Source organism: Cyprinodon tularosa, unplaced genomic scaffold (genome assembly GCF_016077235.1).
Source record: "Cyprinodon tularosa strain WSP-4 unplaced genomic scaffold, ASM1607723v1 ctg35, whole genome shotgun sequence".
Classification (NCBI taxonomy): Eukaryota; Metazoa; Chordata; class Actinopteri; order Cyprinodontiformes; family Cyprinodontidae; genus Cyprinodon; species Cyprinodon tularosa.
Genome location: NW_024039063.1, coordinates 1,118,867 through 1,131,163, shown reverse-complemented (window position 1 = coordinate 1,131,163; position 12,297 = coordinate 1,118,867). Strand labels below are relative to the sequence as shown.

The window sequence follows — 12,297 nt, the reverse complement described above, 5'->3', positions numbered from 1 at the left end:
ACATTACTTCAGCTTTTGGGCATTTATGTGTTAATGTGGTGGAGGGGGAAGCAAAACCATGCATGGTTTTCAAATATAAGTTTTACAAGCTGCATCCGTTTGTAGATATTGAATGTTTTTCCAGGTCTTTGGAATTCAGTTTAATCTTTAGATTGACCCTTCCTGAATGTTGGTTTCTAAATCTTAGAATTAATTATTCCAAAATTTCCTGACATCTCTGGCCATGTGTCTGTGCTGTATCAACATACAGCAGCTTTTCTTCCAGGATATTGATGAATTGGCTTAATTCCGCTTTACTTTCTCCACAGCATGATGCTGCCATTTTCTTGTTAGACATTTTATAGCTTAATTTTATTTCTATATGTTTTGGTTTTCCTGGTTATATTTATAACTTATTTTATATTTGTATTAATTACAATAAATGAAATCATTAATAAAACACTTAAGTCTATATTTTTTTTAATTTGTAAAATTTGGCTCTGATGACATCTTTTCACCCAGTCACTAATCAAAAGAGTAATTGGTGTTTTTGCGTATTAATCATAGATGTTGCTTTGTGCTTTAACTCAAATGTAATGTAATGTTAGCAGTTCTGATGTAGATTGTTCAGGTGAAGTTGGACTAATTGTGTTGGATACGTGCTTTCTTTAATGTTTGACAAAGTGTTTTAGCTGTCTTTCTTAAATAGAATCTAGACTTTTAATAGAGCAGCTTTGAAACTCCAAAAATTTGGCCTTTTTAACTGCAGAAACAATGTAAACATCGGCTCAGAGCCACCAGGAAGGCTACCACAGAGCAGCTGTGATTCAGCTTCATGATCCTTCCAACAGAGAGCGCTGGAGCAGAAGCCTAAGCGGGTCTCTAAAAGGTAAACAATAGCTTACCCACCTGTAGGTACTGCTTCCTGTCTGACATGATGAGCGGTGGACAAAGTACTCAACAGCAGAACATGAGTAAAAGTACTGATACAGTCAAAAGTTGCTCAACTACAAGTACTTAAAACAGCAGTCAGACATCTACTCAGGTTAAAGTGTTGAAGTATTCACTTTTGAAAATACTTGTGTTCAAAAGTAAATGGATTTAAAACTACTTAAGAATGCAAAAATACTAATTCAATTTTCTAGTATAAGTACATGTCTGTATAACATGTCTGGGTAATTTTTAAAAAGGTGGTAACTTAGAGTAAGTACCTGATGATTCTACTGCACTTTTAAAGAAATTCAGCATAAAAATGCCACAAAACTGAATTTTTGTTATTTTTTTTCAACCCATCCCTTTGGGGAGCAGTGGGCTGCCATTGTGCGGCACCTGGAGAGCAGTGTGGGGGTTAAGGGTCTTTCTCAGGGACCCAGAGTGGCAGTCCGTTGGAGTGGGGCTTGAACTCAGAACCTCTGAATCCCAAGTACAATGCTTTAACCACTAGGTCCCCACTTTCCAATGCAGGCATCAGCGTGAAGCTCATGCTGTTGCTGCAGCCACAACGCAGAGTACTAACCACTATATGATCAGTGCGAGCTAACGACTTGTTTAAGCAGGCATTCGTGTGAAGGGTCTTGCCTAAGCACCCACACTGGCAGCTCATTCCCCCCAGCTGGGATGAGAACCCAGGCTTCCTGTTTGAAGGACGGGTGATGGGTCGCCACCTAAACATGCAGGCCAGACATTTCCCAAAGCTGCATTACGGTAGTTATAGTCATCAGCTAAACTAACACCCTGAAGCTGATGTTTGATGGCTGCCCATCTCCTATATTTCATTCTGATTAGGTCAGACCAAAACCTGACAACACTGCAATAAATCACTTAAAGAAAGAATATTTTCTACCTTATTCAGGCCTGACACATATTAATGTACTTGCATTAAATTAACCTTTTGAGTCAGGGTTTAATTTTAAGCCCCAACATTTTACCTTTCTTAGCAGCAGGCCCCACTAAATGACAGATTAGTGCTCCCTGTCACCCACTATGATGTAGGGTTTCTCACTATTCAGCCTTCATTCCATATGACACACAGCCTTTCTTTCTTTTTCACCCTCCTTTAAAAAATAAAGAAGGAAAATAAAGTTTTCCAAAGATTTGCTCAAAACCATCATTAGGTCTAATTGTTTCTGCATGTTTTTTCCCCCTTCAAACAATGTTAGTGTTTAAAATGTTACTTTATTGGCCTGATCCACATTATTAAGAGGCGTGAATGTTCCTGGGTAGAGGGGATGTTGTGGAGGTGCCCAGAGAAAATTCAGCATGGAGTCAATGGTCTGGCGTCTGAAAGGAAGGGAGACAAAGCTGGTTTGTTCAGCTCTGGGTAAAACTGTGGGGGGCGTGGGGAAAGTTTGAGGAGGTGGGGGAGAAATTGGGAAGAGGGGAAAAAAAGTCTTCAAAGGAAAAGAGGAGGAATGGGAGGAGATGGAGGAGTGGAGCAGCAGGAAATGTTTGTGTGGTTTAAATCTAAGCCAGACTCTCCTGTGAAAGTAACGTGCATGGATCTGTGAGCGCAGGAAAAGGTTTTGAAGATTAAACAGCAGCATGGTCAGCCGGTAAGGAGTTACTTTTATTGTTTTTCACTAAAATTGGATTGCAGACATGCTAGACCCAACTTTTATATTGAAAGGTTTTGGTTTACTGAAATGAAACCAGAGACAACGGTTGGCAGACATGAAACGTTTTTTAATGAGTGAGAAAATACTTTAAGAAGAACCAGACAAGAAGATCTGGGGCTGAGGCAGAATTTTACACACTTTGGGAAAACTAAGGAAGCTTTTAGATGCTCCGAACTGATGAAAAACAATAAAAGCTACGAGAAAATAACGAAAAATTGAGAGGATGCCTTTGATTTAGAAAAAAACTTGGACTGAGGAAGGGGGGAAGACTTTCATTCAGTTTCAACCAGAATAAAGGAATATTTAAAATGTTTAATAAAGAGATGGGGATTATAAACAATTAGAAGACATAGAAATATAGAGAAAAAGTAAAAAGTTGACACAAAAGAATGTCGATGGGTGGAGAACGACTGATAGAGAACTTGATCTCTGAGGCTGCCAGGCCAGATGGAAACTATTAACAGTGTTGATCTGTTGATTAACCTGATGCTTCAAAACAGTTACTCAGTACCATTTTTAGAATAACATTTTATTCTCAGCTATTCCCAGAGCAGGATCCAACATGCAGCTTATAGAGCAGTCCTCTAAATATGTTATTACTCTTCTAAAGAGTATTTTAATTCAAAATCTTCCACAGAGTAATTTGTTGATGCTCTCAATACTGTTTCCCCTTTTTTGTCAGAGTGGAACATCCTGCTGCAGGCTACAGGAAGATCTTTGAGACGGTGGAGGAGCTAAATGAACCCATACCTGCAAATATCACTGGTAATAAGCAGTTGCAGATATGGAAAAGCTTTTATGTTTAGGTTTGGAATGGGAGACTTTTACTTTGAAGGGTTACACTTACATGACCAACCAGCTTGAGCTCACAAATACATCTTTTATTTTATGACAACTTTAACTGTAAAACAAAAACATGCATTAATGGAGAAAAAAATTACAAATAATCAGCTGAAGTGGACGTCATGTATCACTAGAAAGTTGTGTTTTTTTTAACTCCCTGTTTAATTGCATTTCTAAAATACGCAATGAAGCAGGGAGAAGCAGGAATAGTGGAGATGTATAAAGGTGAAGTGTGTATTACAATGTTATAACTCACTAACATATAGGGTCAGAAAGACAAGGGGTGGTTGCCTAGTGGTTAGAGCATAGAGCTTAGAATCCTGAAGTTGTGAGTTTGAAACCCATTCTCACAAACTACCACTCTGGGTCCCTAAGCAAAGACCCTTATCCCCACACTGCTCCCTGGGCACCAAAAATGGCAGCCCACTGCTCCCCAAGCAGATGGGTTAAATGCAGACATAAATTTCATTGCACTGTACTTGTGACAGTGTAATGACAATAAAATGCTGGAAAATAATAAATAAAAGAAAAAATAATAAATAAATAAATTGTTCTCTCAGGTGTGATCCCATCATGGCTCGGAGGAAGTCTTCTCAGGATGGGTCCGGGTCTTTTCGAGGTGGGAGACGAACCTTTCCACCATTTGTTTGATGGACAGGCTCTCATGCACAAGTTTGACCTGAAGGGCGGTCAGGTGACGTACTTCAGGAAGTAAGAATGCATCGTCCAAATAACTCATCCTATAGTTATAATGAACTTATCTTGCATTTTAGAAGTTTCTTAGCAATAGCGATGAATTTGGAGTCAGTATAAAGAGAAAGGTCTCTTGAAATAATGTATCTTCAGTAGATTGTTAACAGGAATGCTTCCAGAAGACTACAGAAATGAGAAACAACAAACCACAAAAATGCCTCAGTGAATGTTTCAGCGAACAACAGGCTTTTATGTTCCTGGGAAATTCTTGAGTTGTTTTTTTTGTTTTGTTTTTATGCAGAATTGATGTTTGCAGACAGACAACATGCCTTACTGGTTATTTCTGCTCATGAGGGTGCAATCTTTACCTTTAGGTTCATAAGGACGGATGCTTATGTACGGGCCATGACTGAAAAGAGAGTTGTCATCACAGAGTTTGGCACTGTTGCCTATCCAGACCCATGCAAAAATGTCTTCTCCAGGTACACTTGAAAAAAGAAAAGCACATTTGATTTGTACCGTCAGCTATGATTGACTGATTACTGTTGGGGGTTTACAACTATTTTCATTTTAACAAAAATCCAGCGGCAATGGCATTGTTTCGATTAGAACAGAACATTCCAAAGTCATTAAAACAGCATATCCTCAAACGATTCGAGGATATTTTTCTGGCTGATTCAAACATGTTATTTTCTTCATTATGCGTTGGGAAAGAGGCAGCTCTAGACACAATAAAACCAAGCTAGTCTCACAGGAGCCCTTAAAATTTACAATTGAAGATATTTTGCGACATAATTATCTCTTGGTGCTGTTATTCTGGAACAGCTTTTAAATTTGCTTACATGTTTTTGAAGCGGCCAGGATGAGAATCAGCTCCGCTAATTCTGAAGCCATGGTTCTTGGACGGAAAGATGTTTATTTATTTGATGAATAGACCATATGGCAGTTGTGATTATTTTAAAGAATTTATCTATGTTATTTTGGTTAAAACATGCTATTTCAAATTCACAACTGCTTTTGGGTCCTGAATAAAATTGTGCTCAGAGCCCTATTTTTGCTTCAACCGGCTCTGCTTAATGTAATGGTTCACTTCTGAAAAGTCTTCATCAGAGAAGTAAAATAGTTGCTAGATTTACAATTCTTATCTTATTCTGTGTGCCTAATATTCTGAATAACATTGATGGGTAAAAGAACAGTTTTTCATCAGTCTCCTTTATGCTTGTGTTTGTCCAGGTTCTTTACATACTTCAGAGGCATTGAAGTGACCGATAACTGTTTAGTAAACCTCTACCCAATTGGTGAAGATTTTTATGCCGTCACAGAGACTAATTACATCACAAAGGTGGATCCTGATTCACTGGAGACATTGAAAAAGGTTTGATTATGTGCTATATTACACTCATTTAACTGCAATTAATCCAACAGCATCTTTCAATACAAAACATTTTTGATTGCTTTTTGTGGAATCAGAAGAGCAGCCATTTTTACTGGTCTAAATTCTTTGCACTGTAGTTGATGCAGATTTTGGCCAGGTTTGCCTTACTACCTGTCTCAGTTTTTTTTTTTTTGTTTAAAAAGGGAGGCAATAAAGATGGCCTTTAGTCTCGTTAAAATAAATCTATAGCAACCTTTTAACAAACCTACCTAAGAATTCTGCTCAAAGTGCACTGCCTCATTTTCCTTAAAGGAAAAACAATATTGTATATATGAAAATGTTTTTCTTTTTTTTTTTCCCCCAGGTGGACCTATGTAAATATCTGTCCATTAATGGGGTCACGGCTCACCCCCACATTGAAGCAGATGGTACAGTCTACAACATTGGTAACTGCTTCGGAAAGAACATGAGTCTTGCTTACAACATCATCAAGATCCCACCTGCTCAGAAAGGTAAGCACACAATCAGCAACACTTTATTGTCCCATAGGGATTTCTGTTGTAGCACACCAGAAAACAAATGCAAGAAAAATACAAAAAGAATAGACAGAAATGAAAATTGACCACAACATACATGATGTGACAAATCAACATGCAACATGGTTGTCTGCTTCTGCTGGAGATTTCTTCATGTTAAAAGGGAGTTTTTCTCTCCACTGTCGCTACAAGCATGCTTAGTGTGATGGATTGCCTTCATGTCGATGAGTCGATGCAATCAACTGGTGTTCCTTAGATAGAAAACTGAATCAATTTGACTGTATGATTTGGTTGAATTTTAAAGTCCTTTGAGATGATATGTGTTGTGAATTGGCGCTATATAAACAAACTGAATTAATTTGAACCTTTTGCACTTTATTATCTTGTATTTGTGAGTCAGTGGGAGCAACCTGTAAAGGGGGGTTTTAAAATCAGCAAGGATAGCTTCGGTCTTCGTTGTGACTGTGTGGTGCTAAGGGGGGGGTTCGACAGGACTAAACATTTTATGCTGTTTAGACTGTGCCCTTTTAAAAAGAGGGACTTGAAAAAAACAAATGAATGGAATAGAAACGATGATTTTATGTTTGAACTACTTGTGTTAATGTGGATTTATATTTTATTTGTGACAGATAACTTTTACCAGCATATTTTATATACCCTTAAAATAATTTACCATTGCTCATTTTATTTTTGTAGTTAAAGTATTTAAGTATGCTTGGCTTCATCCTTTGAGTCTTTTGTTTTTTTTGGAAGTTTAACATGTCTTTCTCAATTCAAATGTCTGGATCCGCAGTGAGTTTGAGTCTTTATAAAGACAAGGCCTTGTATTGCTTGGAAACATGCAAATGGGTACAGATGAGTGGGTTGTTTGGTTCCATTGTTAGCCTGTAATATCTGAAATCTGTCTATGATTCTGAAGGTCGGTCGTTAAGGGGGGATTGTCGTTAAAGGGGGGGATTGTCTCACCTATGAATACATTTTCCTGGTATTTATTCACGTATTTATTTTTTTAGGTTCTTCAGGGCTTCTGGGAGAAAAAGAGACCCACAGCATAACGGACACATGACTTTGCTTAACAGTATAGTTGATGCTTTCCCATCTAGACTGCTGCAGAAAAACTAAATCGTAGTCCTACGCTATATTATACCTGTGTGAATCTTAGTGGGGTTTTAATGGCCCTTGTTAAGCACAGCTCTGATTGAGACAGAAATAATCCTCTTTATCATGTCTTTTCTGTAACACAAGCCAACAGAAAGTGGATAGTTACAAATTAGGGCAAGAATCTAATGCATCTCTGTGTTATTATCCATCCAGCCAACCATCTTCTTCCGCTTATCCATGTTATTATGAACATATTCAGCTTTTCCCAACTGGGAAGGGCTGCAATTTTCATCTTATTTAGATGAGGTTTAATATACTCATTAAAGTAATAAAAATGGATTAAAACAGATCAGTCAGTAACACATAAATCTGTTTTATCTTTAGATAAATCAGACCCCATAGAGAAATCCCAAGTTGTGGTTCAGCTCCCCAGCAGTGAGAGGTTAAAGCCCTCCTACATCCACAGGTAAACGTTTACCAGGCTTATAATAAAAACTTTTTAAAAAAGTAGAAAAATATATTTTTTTCTATTTTGATCTGTTTTTCCTGCATTTGCAGTTTTGGTATCACAGAGAACTACTTTGTGTTTGTGGAACAACCGATTAAGATCAACCTGCTGAAGTTCCTGTCAGCCTGGAGCATCAGAGGAGCAACATACATGGACTGCTTTGAGTCTAATGAAAGCATGGGGGTAAGAACAGACCAAACAGGAGGTCTCCTTCATTTCACTCATGGCTTATCCACATTAGAATGTGTGAATGAGTGAATGACATCCCTTCCTTTGAATCGGCATTGTTCATGCGTTGCAGACATGGTTCCATTTGGCCACTAAGGAACCTGCAGGTTATTTGAAAAACCACAAATACAGAACTTCGGCTTTCAACCTCTTTCACCACATCAACGCCTACGAAGAGCAGGGATTCATCGTGGTCGACCTCTGCACGTGGAAAGGGTGATTGTAGAGCTCTGTATCTCTGTATTTATTTGTAGTTGCAACACACTGATGTTTATTTTTATTTTCAGACATGAATTTGTGTACAACTACCTGTACTTGGCCAACCTGAGGGGGGAGTGGGAGGAGGTGAAGAAAGCAGCGATGAGGTCTCCACAACCTGAGGTCCGGCGATATGTGCTGCCTCTGGATATTCACAGGGTGAGCACAAACAGACAAACACCATATCGGTGTGGTTTTACTGATGTTATTCCTTGCTTCAGGGCACACATTTAAACTGGAGTTTATTTAGGAGGGGATAAATAGGTGTGCATGCAAAAATGTTAACCCTTTTTTTACTTATTCTTTTGTTTCACAGTTTTGTGTTGAGTTTGTCAATCTAAAAAGATTCTGGTTAAATACTTTAGAATTTGTCTAAATAAATTTGTGATGTTCAATACTTTGAAGCGTTATTTTGCTAACTGGGCTGGACCAAGAACCTGACTCAGTTCTGACCTGGTTTGAACCATTTTTTTCGTGCATCCAGGAAGAACAGGGGAAGAACCTGGTGTCCTTGTCCTACACAACAGCAACCGCTGTTCTTCTCAGTGATGGTACTATTTGGCTTGAACCCGAAGTTCTGTTCTCTGGACCGAGGCAAGGTAAAGTTTTGCTAAATCCTCAAAAAATATGATGGTACGAAGATACCACTCAGTAATACATTTTGGGAGGATTTAAGATGGATTTTGTTGGGGAAAATGTGGTCATTGTTTAAAGGATCTCTTTAAAGGATGATATAATTTTACACGGATCTGTCTGCTTTCTATCCTGTTTTTCTCTATGTGCCTCCTTCAGCCTTTGAGTTTCCCCAGATCAATTACTCCAAGTGCTGTGGAAAGAAGTACTCCTTCGCCTATGGTCTCGGGCTCAACCACTTCATCCCTGACAGGGTAGGAGCCTCTCAGATTTGATGGGATGAAGACAGCTTGCAGGGCACCTAACACACCTCTCTGCCTCAGATTGTCAAGCTGGACGTGCAGACCAAAGAGCAGTGGGTGTGGCAGGAGGAAGACTGTTACCCTTCTGAGCCGCTGTTTGTGCCCACGCCTGGAGCCACAAAGGAGGATGATGGTAAGATGCAAACTCACATATCTGCACCGGTTCTAAGCTACGTAAGACGTTTCTATCCGAATCTATCTGGTTTGATCCAGTCTAGACCAGGGCAAGCCCTCAACTGTTATTATCCTGCACATTTTAGCCAAACAATTGGTTAGGTATTAAACCTCTGCAGGACAGAATAACCTAAATGACCTGAATGACTGAAAATGAATCCTTGAAAAATGTGTGTTTTTTTATGGATCTTTACAAAAGTTATGTCTGTAATTCTTTGCTAATTTAAAGCAGATAGAAGACCAAGAACAAAACATAAGTGGCTACCTAATTTTCTTGAATCTTTAAATGGTGTAGATATTTTAGATGAGTGACATATTTATAATTTACTGTATGGCTGGAGAAATAGCATGATGGATGAGGATGATATCAAAGCAGACATTTTCTGATCTCCACACTTTAATGTATAAAATATGTGCTCTGGCCTCTGCAGGCGTGTTGCTGAGTATAGTGGTGAAGCCCGGAGCAGAGAGACCAGGATTCCTGCTCATTCTGGATGCCATGAAGCTTACGGAGCTCGCCAGGGCTGAGGTCAACACCATCATCCCCGTCACTTTTCATGGGATGTACAAACCGTCGCCTTCACCTTAAACACGTCAATCTGTGTCTGATTCCTGCAGGGGCAGGCTGGTGTATTTAGTCAATGCAGCCTTTAGATCAGTTTTTAGAAATATATCATTGTAGTTTACACCAAAGTCCCGGTGATAAGGAATGTAAAGCAGCAGAACAGCGGGACCTGGACTCCCTTTACGATTTTTTTCCCCCAGTTGGATTGTAGTATTATTTCTTTTCATCTTTTAGTTTGTGGTGATTCCCAGTGTTTTTATATCAGTTATTTTCCTTTTAACTAATGCAGTCATGCTCTCAGTATAGGTGTTGCTTACTAAAACTGCACTGAGATAAATCATTTTAAAATAAATAATAAACTTCTTAAAATGTGCTTGCCCTTATTCTGAACAGGTAAATAGGATGATTTGCCAATGGAAATAGTATTTTAGCCCCTTATATATAAGATAATTGGATATTATTCACTAGAAATAAATCAATGCAACCAGAATAAGAACAATGACACAATGCTTTTTTTCTTATTTTATATGGAAACTCTCTTATTCCATTGGGAAAATGTCTCGCTTACCTACTTAATAAAAAAAAAAAAAAAGTACTTATTTCAGGAAAAAATGTCTTATTTAAATTTCTTTTTTTGCAGTGTTAAAATGGGCTTTGCAAATTCAGGGTGGATTTATGTAAAACAAATAAGTAGAAACCATATAAAATATCAAACAAACTTTACCTAAATGAAGTTAATTAAATTAAAAAGAAACTGGAAAACTAGGAGCTAAATAAAGTAAACAAGCCCTCTAAACTCGTCGATATCATGTACAACAGTGAATATGCTTACATAAACTCACTAATCGAGAAGTGGACGATCACCTGATGAATTTTATCTCATATTAAATCAAAAGTCTTGATCCATCTCATTTCTGGACCTACTAACCACAGACAGGAACCTGCAAATTCAAACAACATATTTTAGAAGAAAGAAGTCCCTTGCAGCAGCTGCAGTGTTTATTACTGCATTGTTAGGAGAACAAAATGCAATTATCAGCTTGCATTACAAACAGTAGTGAGCATTATCACTGTCTTGGACTTAAATCATTGTAAAGTTGGTTTTGATGTCTTTCCTGACCCAAGTCTTTCTTCAAAAGCAAAAGAAAGAAAACCATTATAACCCGACAGAAATATCTGCTGGTCCATATAGAACTTTGGTTTGTATAAAGTTCTCAAAATGTTTTTCCTGGCACTTTTCTTTTTAAGTTTCAACTTATCTGGCATTAATTGTGCCCAAATGTCCCCTCAGAACCGTTAACTACAGCCCAGGTACCACCGGTGGATTGAGAAACAACACTTTCCAAGCTTAGAAATAAGACATTTAAAATGCTAATCAATTAACATGGTGGTGTGTAAGGTTTCATCTATTCTGTGATTAGCAACATCCCATGTTATTGATGCTGCTTCTCTGGCTCGCAGATAAACATTTTCATGTAGCTTAACATTTAATCCACGTATCCTGCACTTAAAAATGTGTTGTTTTATCGGAACATATAACAATTCAATTTATTACGGTACATTGCATACAGAAGACCAGTGGTCGTCTTACAGTTAAATATTAAAAAATGTCTAAATTGCAAAATATGTCAAATAAACAGTTGAAGCAATAAGAGCTCTTCAAGTGTTGTTTCTTCTGTCTTTAGTGAACATCCATCCATTTTCAATCACGCTTATCCCTGCTGGGGTTGCAAGGGGTGCTGGTGCCTATCTCCCGCTGTCAATAGGCGAGAGGCGAGGTACACCCTGGACTGGTCGCCAGTCTAACACAGGGAAACGCAAAGACAAACAACCATTCACGCACATACTCACACCTAAGGAGAATTTAGAGAAGCCAATAACCTAACAGTCATGTTTTTGGACTGCGGGAGGAATCCAGAGTAACAGGAGAGAACCAGACAAAGACCCCAGGCCTGCAAGCAGCAGTGCTACCCACTGTTCCACTGACCAGTACCCTGTAGACTTCATATTGTCCGCTGACCTCTGGAGTTTCATGAAATTTAAAAAACAACATTAGAGATCTTAATGTGTGATTTATTTCTAACAAGGATGCATCAATCCCATCTGACCAATCCAATTCCAATTTTTTCTTTTCTAAACTAGTTTTTAAAACCCATTTGATATCATACTATTAAATTTGTTCCCTTCTGCTTCCATTTTTGTAATTTATTACAGTTTTTGTTTTTCCCAGAGCAACATGTTGTCATAATATGGTTGTTTTTAGCTGTTTTTGTGTTTTCTACTGAGCAGCATCTAACCTCTATTGAGACTTTTTTCTTATAAAAAAGTAAATGTATAAAGAAACTACTCGCATATTGTTTGGAGACAATGAAATATGTTTTTTACAAAAACTTCTAATTTACCTAATCTGTCCCTGATATTAGGCCTACAGCATTAGTAAATCAAATATTTTAAGTAATCCTGGCCTGAAACAGTCAAGGTTTAGTC

General features: G+C 38.1%; 1 protein-coding gene across 1 annotated transcript; it reads left to right on the top strand.

Annotated features, from left to right (window-relative positions):
* Positions 1 to 2,373: 2,373 nt before the first annotated feature.
* Positions 2,374 to 11,459, top strand: LOC119789901 (retinal Mueller cells isomerohydrolase-like). The gene is made up of 14 exons (XM_038295096.1): positions 2,374 to 2,531; positions 3,277 to 3,359; positions 3,998 to 4,148; positions 4,505 to 4,612; positions 5,364 to 5,505; positions 5,870 to 6,017; positions 7,527 to 7,608; positions 7,701 to 7,833; positions 7,952 to 8,094; positions 8,166 to 8,295; positions 8,621 to 8,735; positions 8,929 to 9,023; positions 9,093 to 9,204; positions 9,677 to 11,459. Exons 1-14 carry the CDS (start codon positions 2,521 to 2,523, stop codon positions 9,832 to 9,834), a joined length of 1,611 nt encoding a protein of 536 aa, XP_038151024.1. The 5' UTR covers positions 2,374 to 2,520; the 3' UTR covers positions 9,835 to 11,459.
* Positions 11,460 to 12,297: the final 838 nt, after the last annotated feature.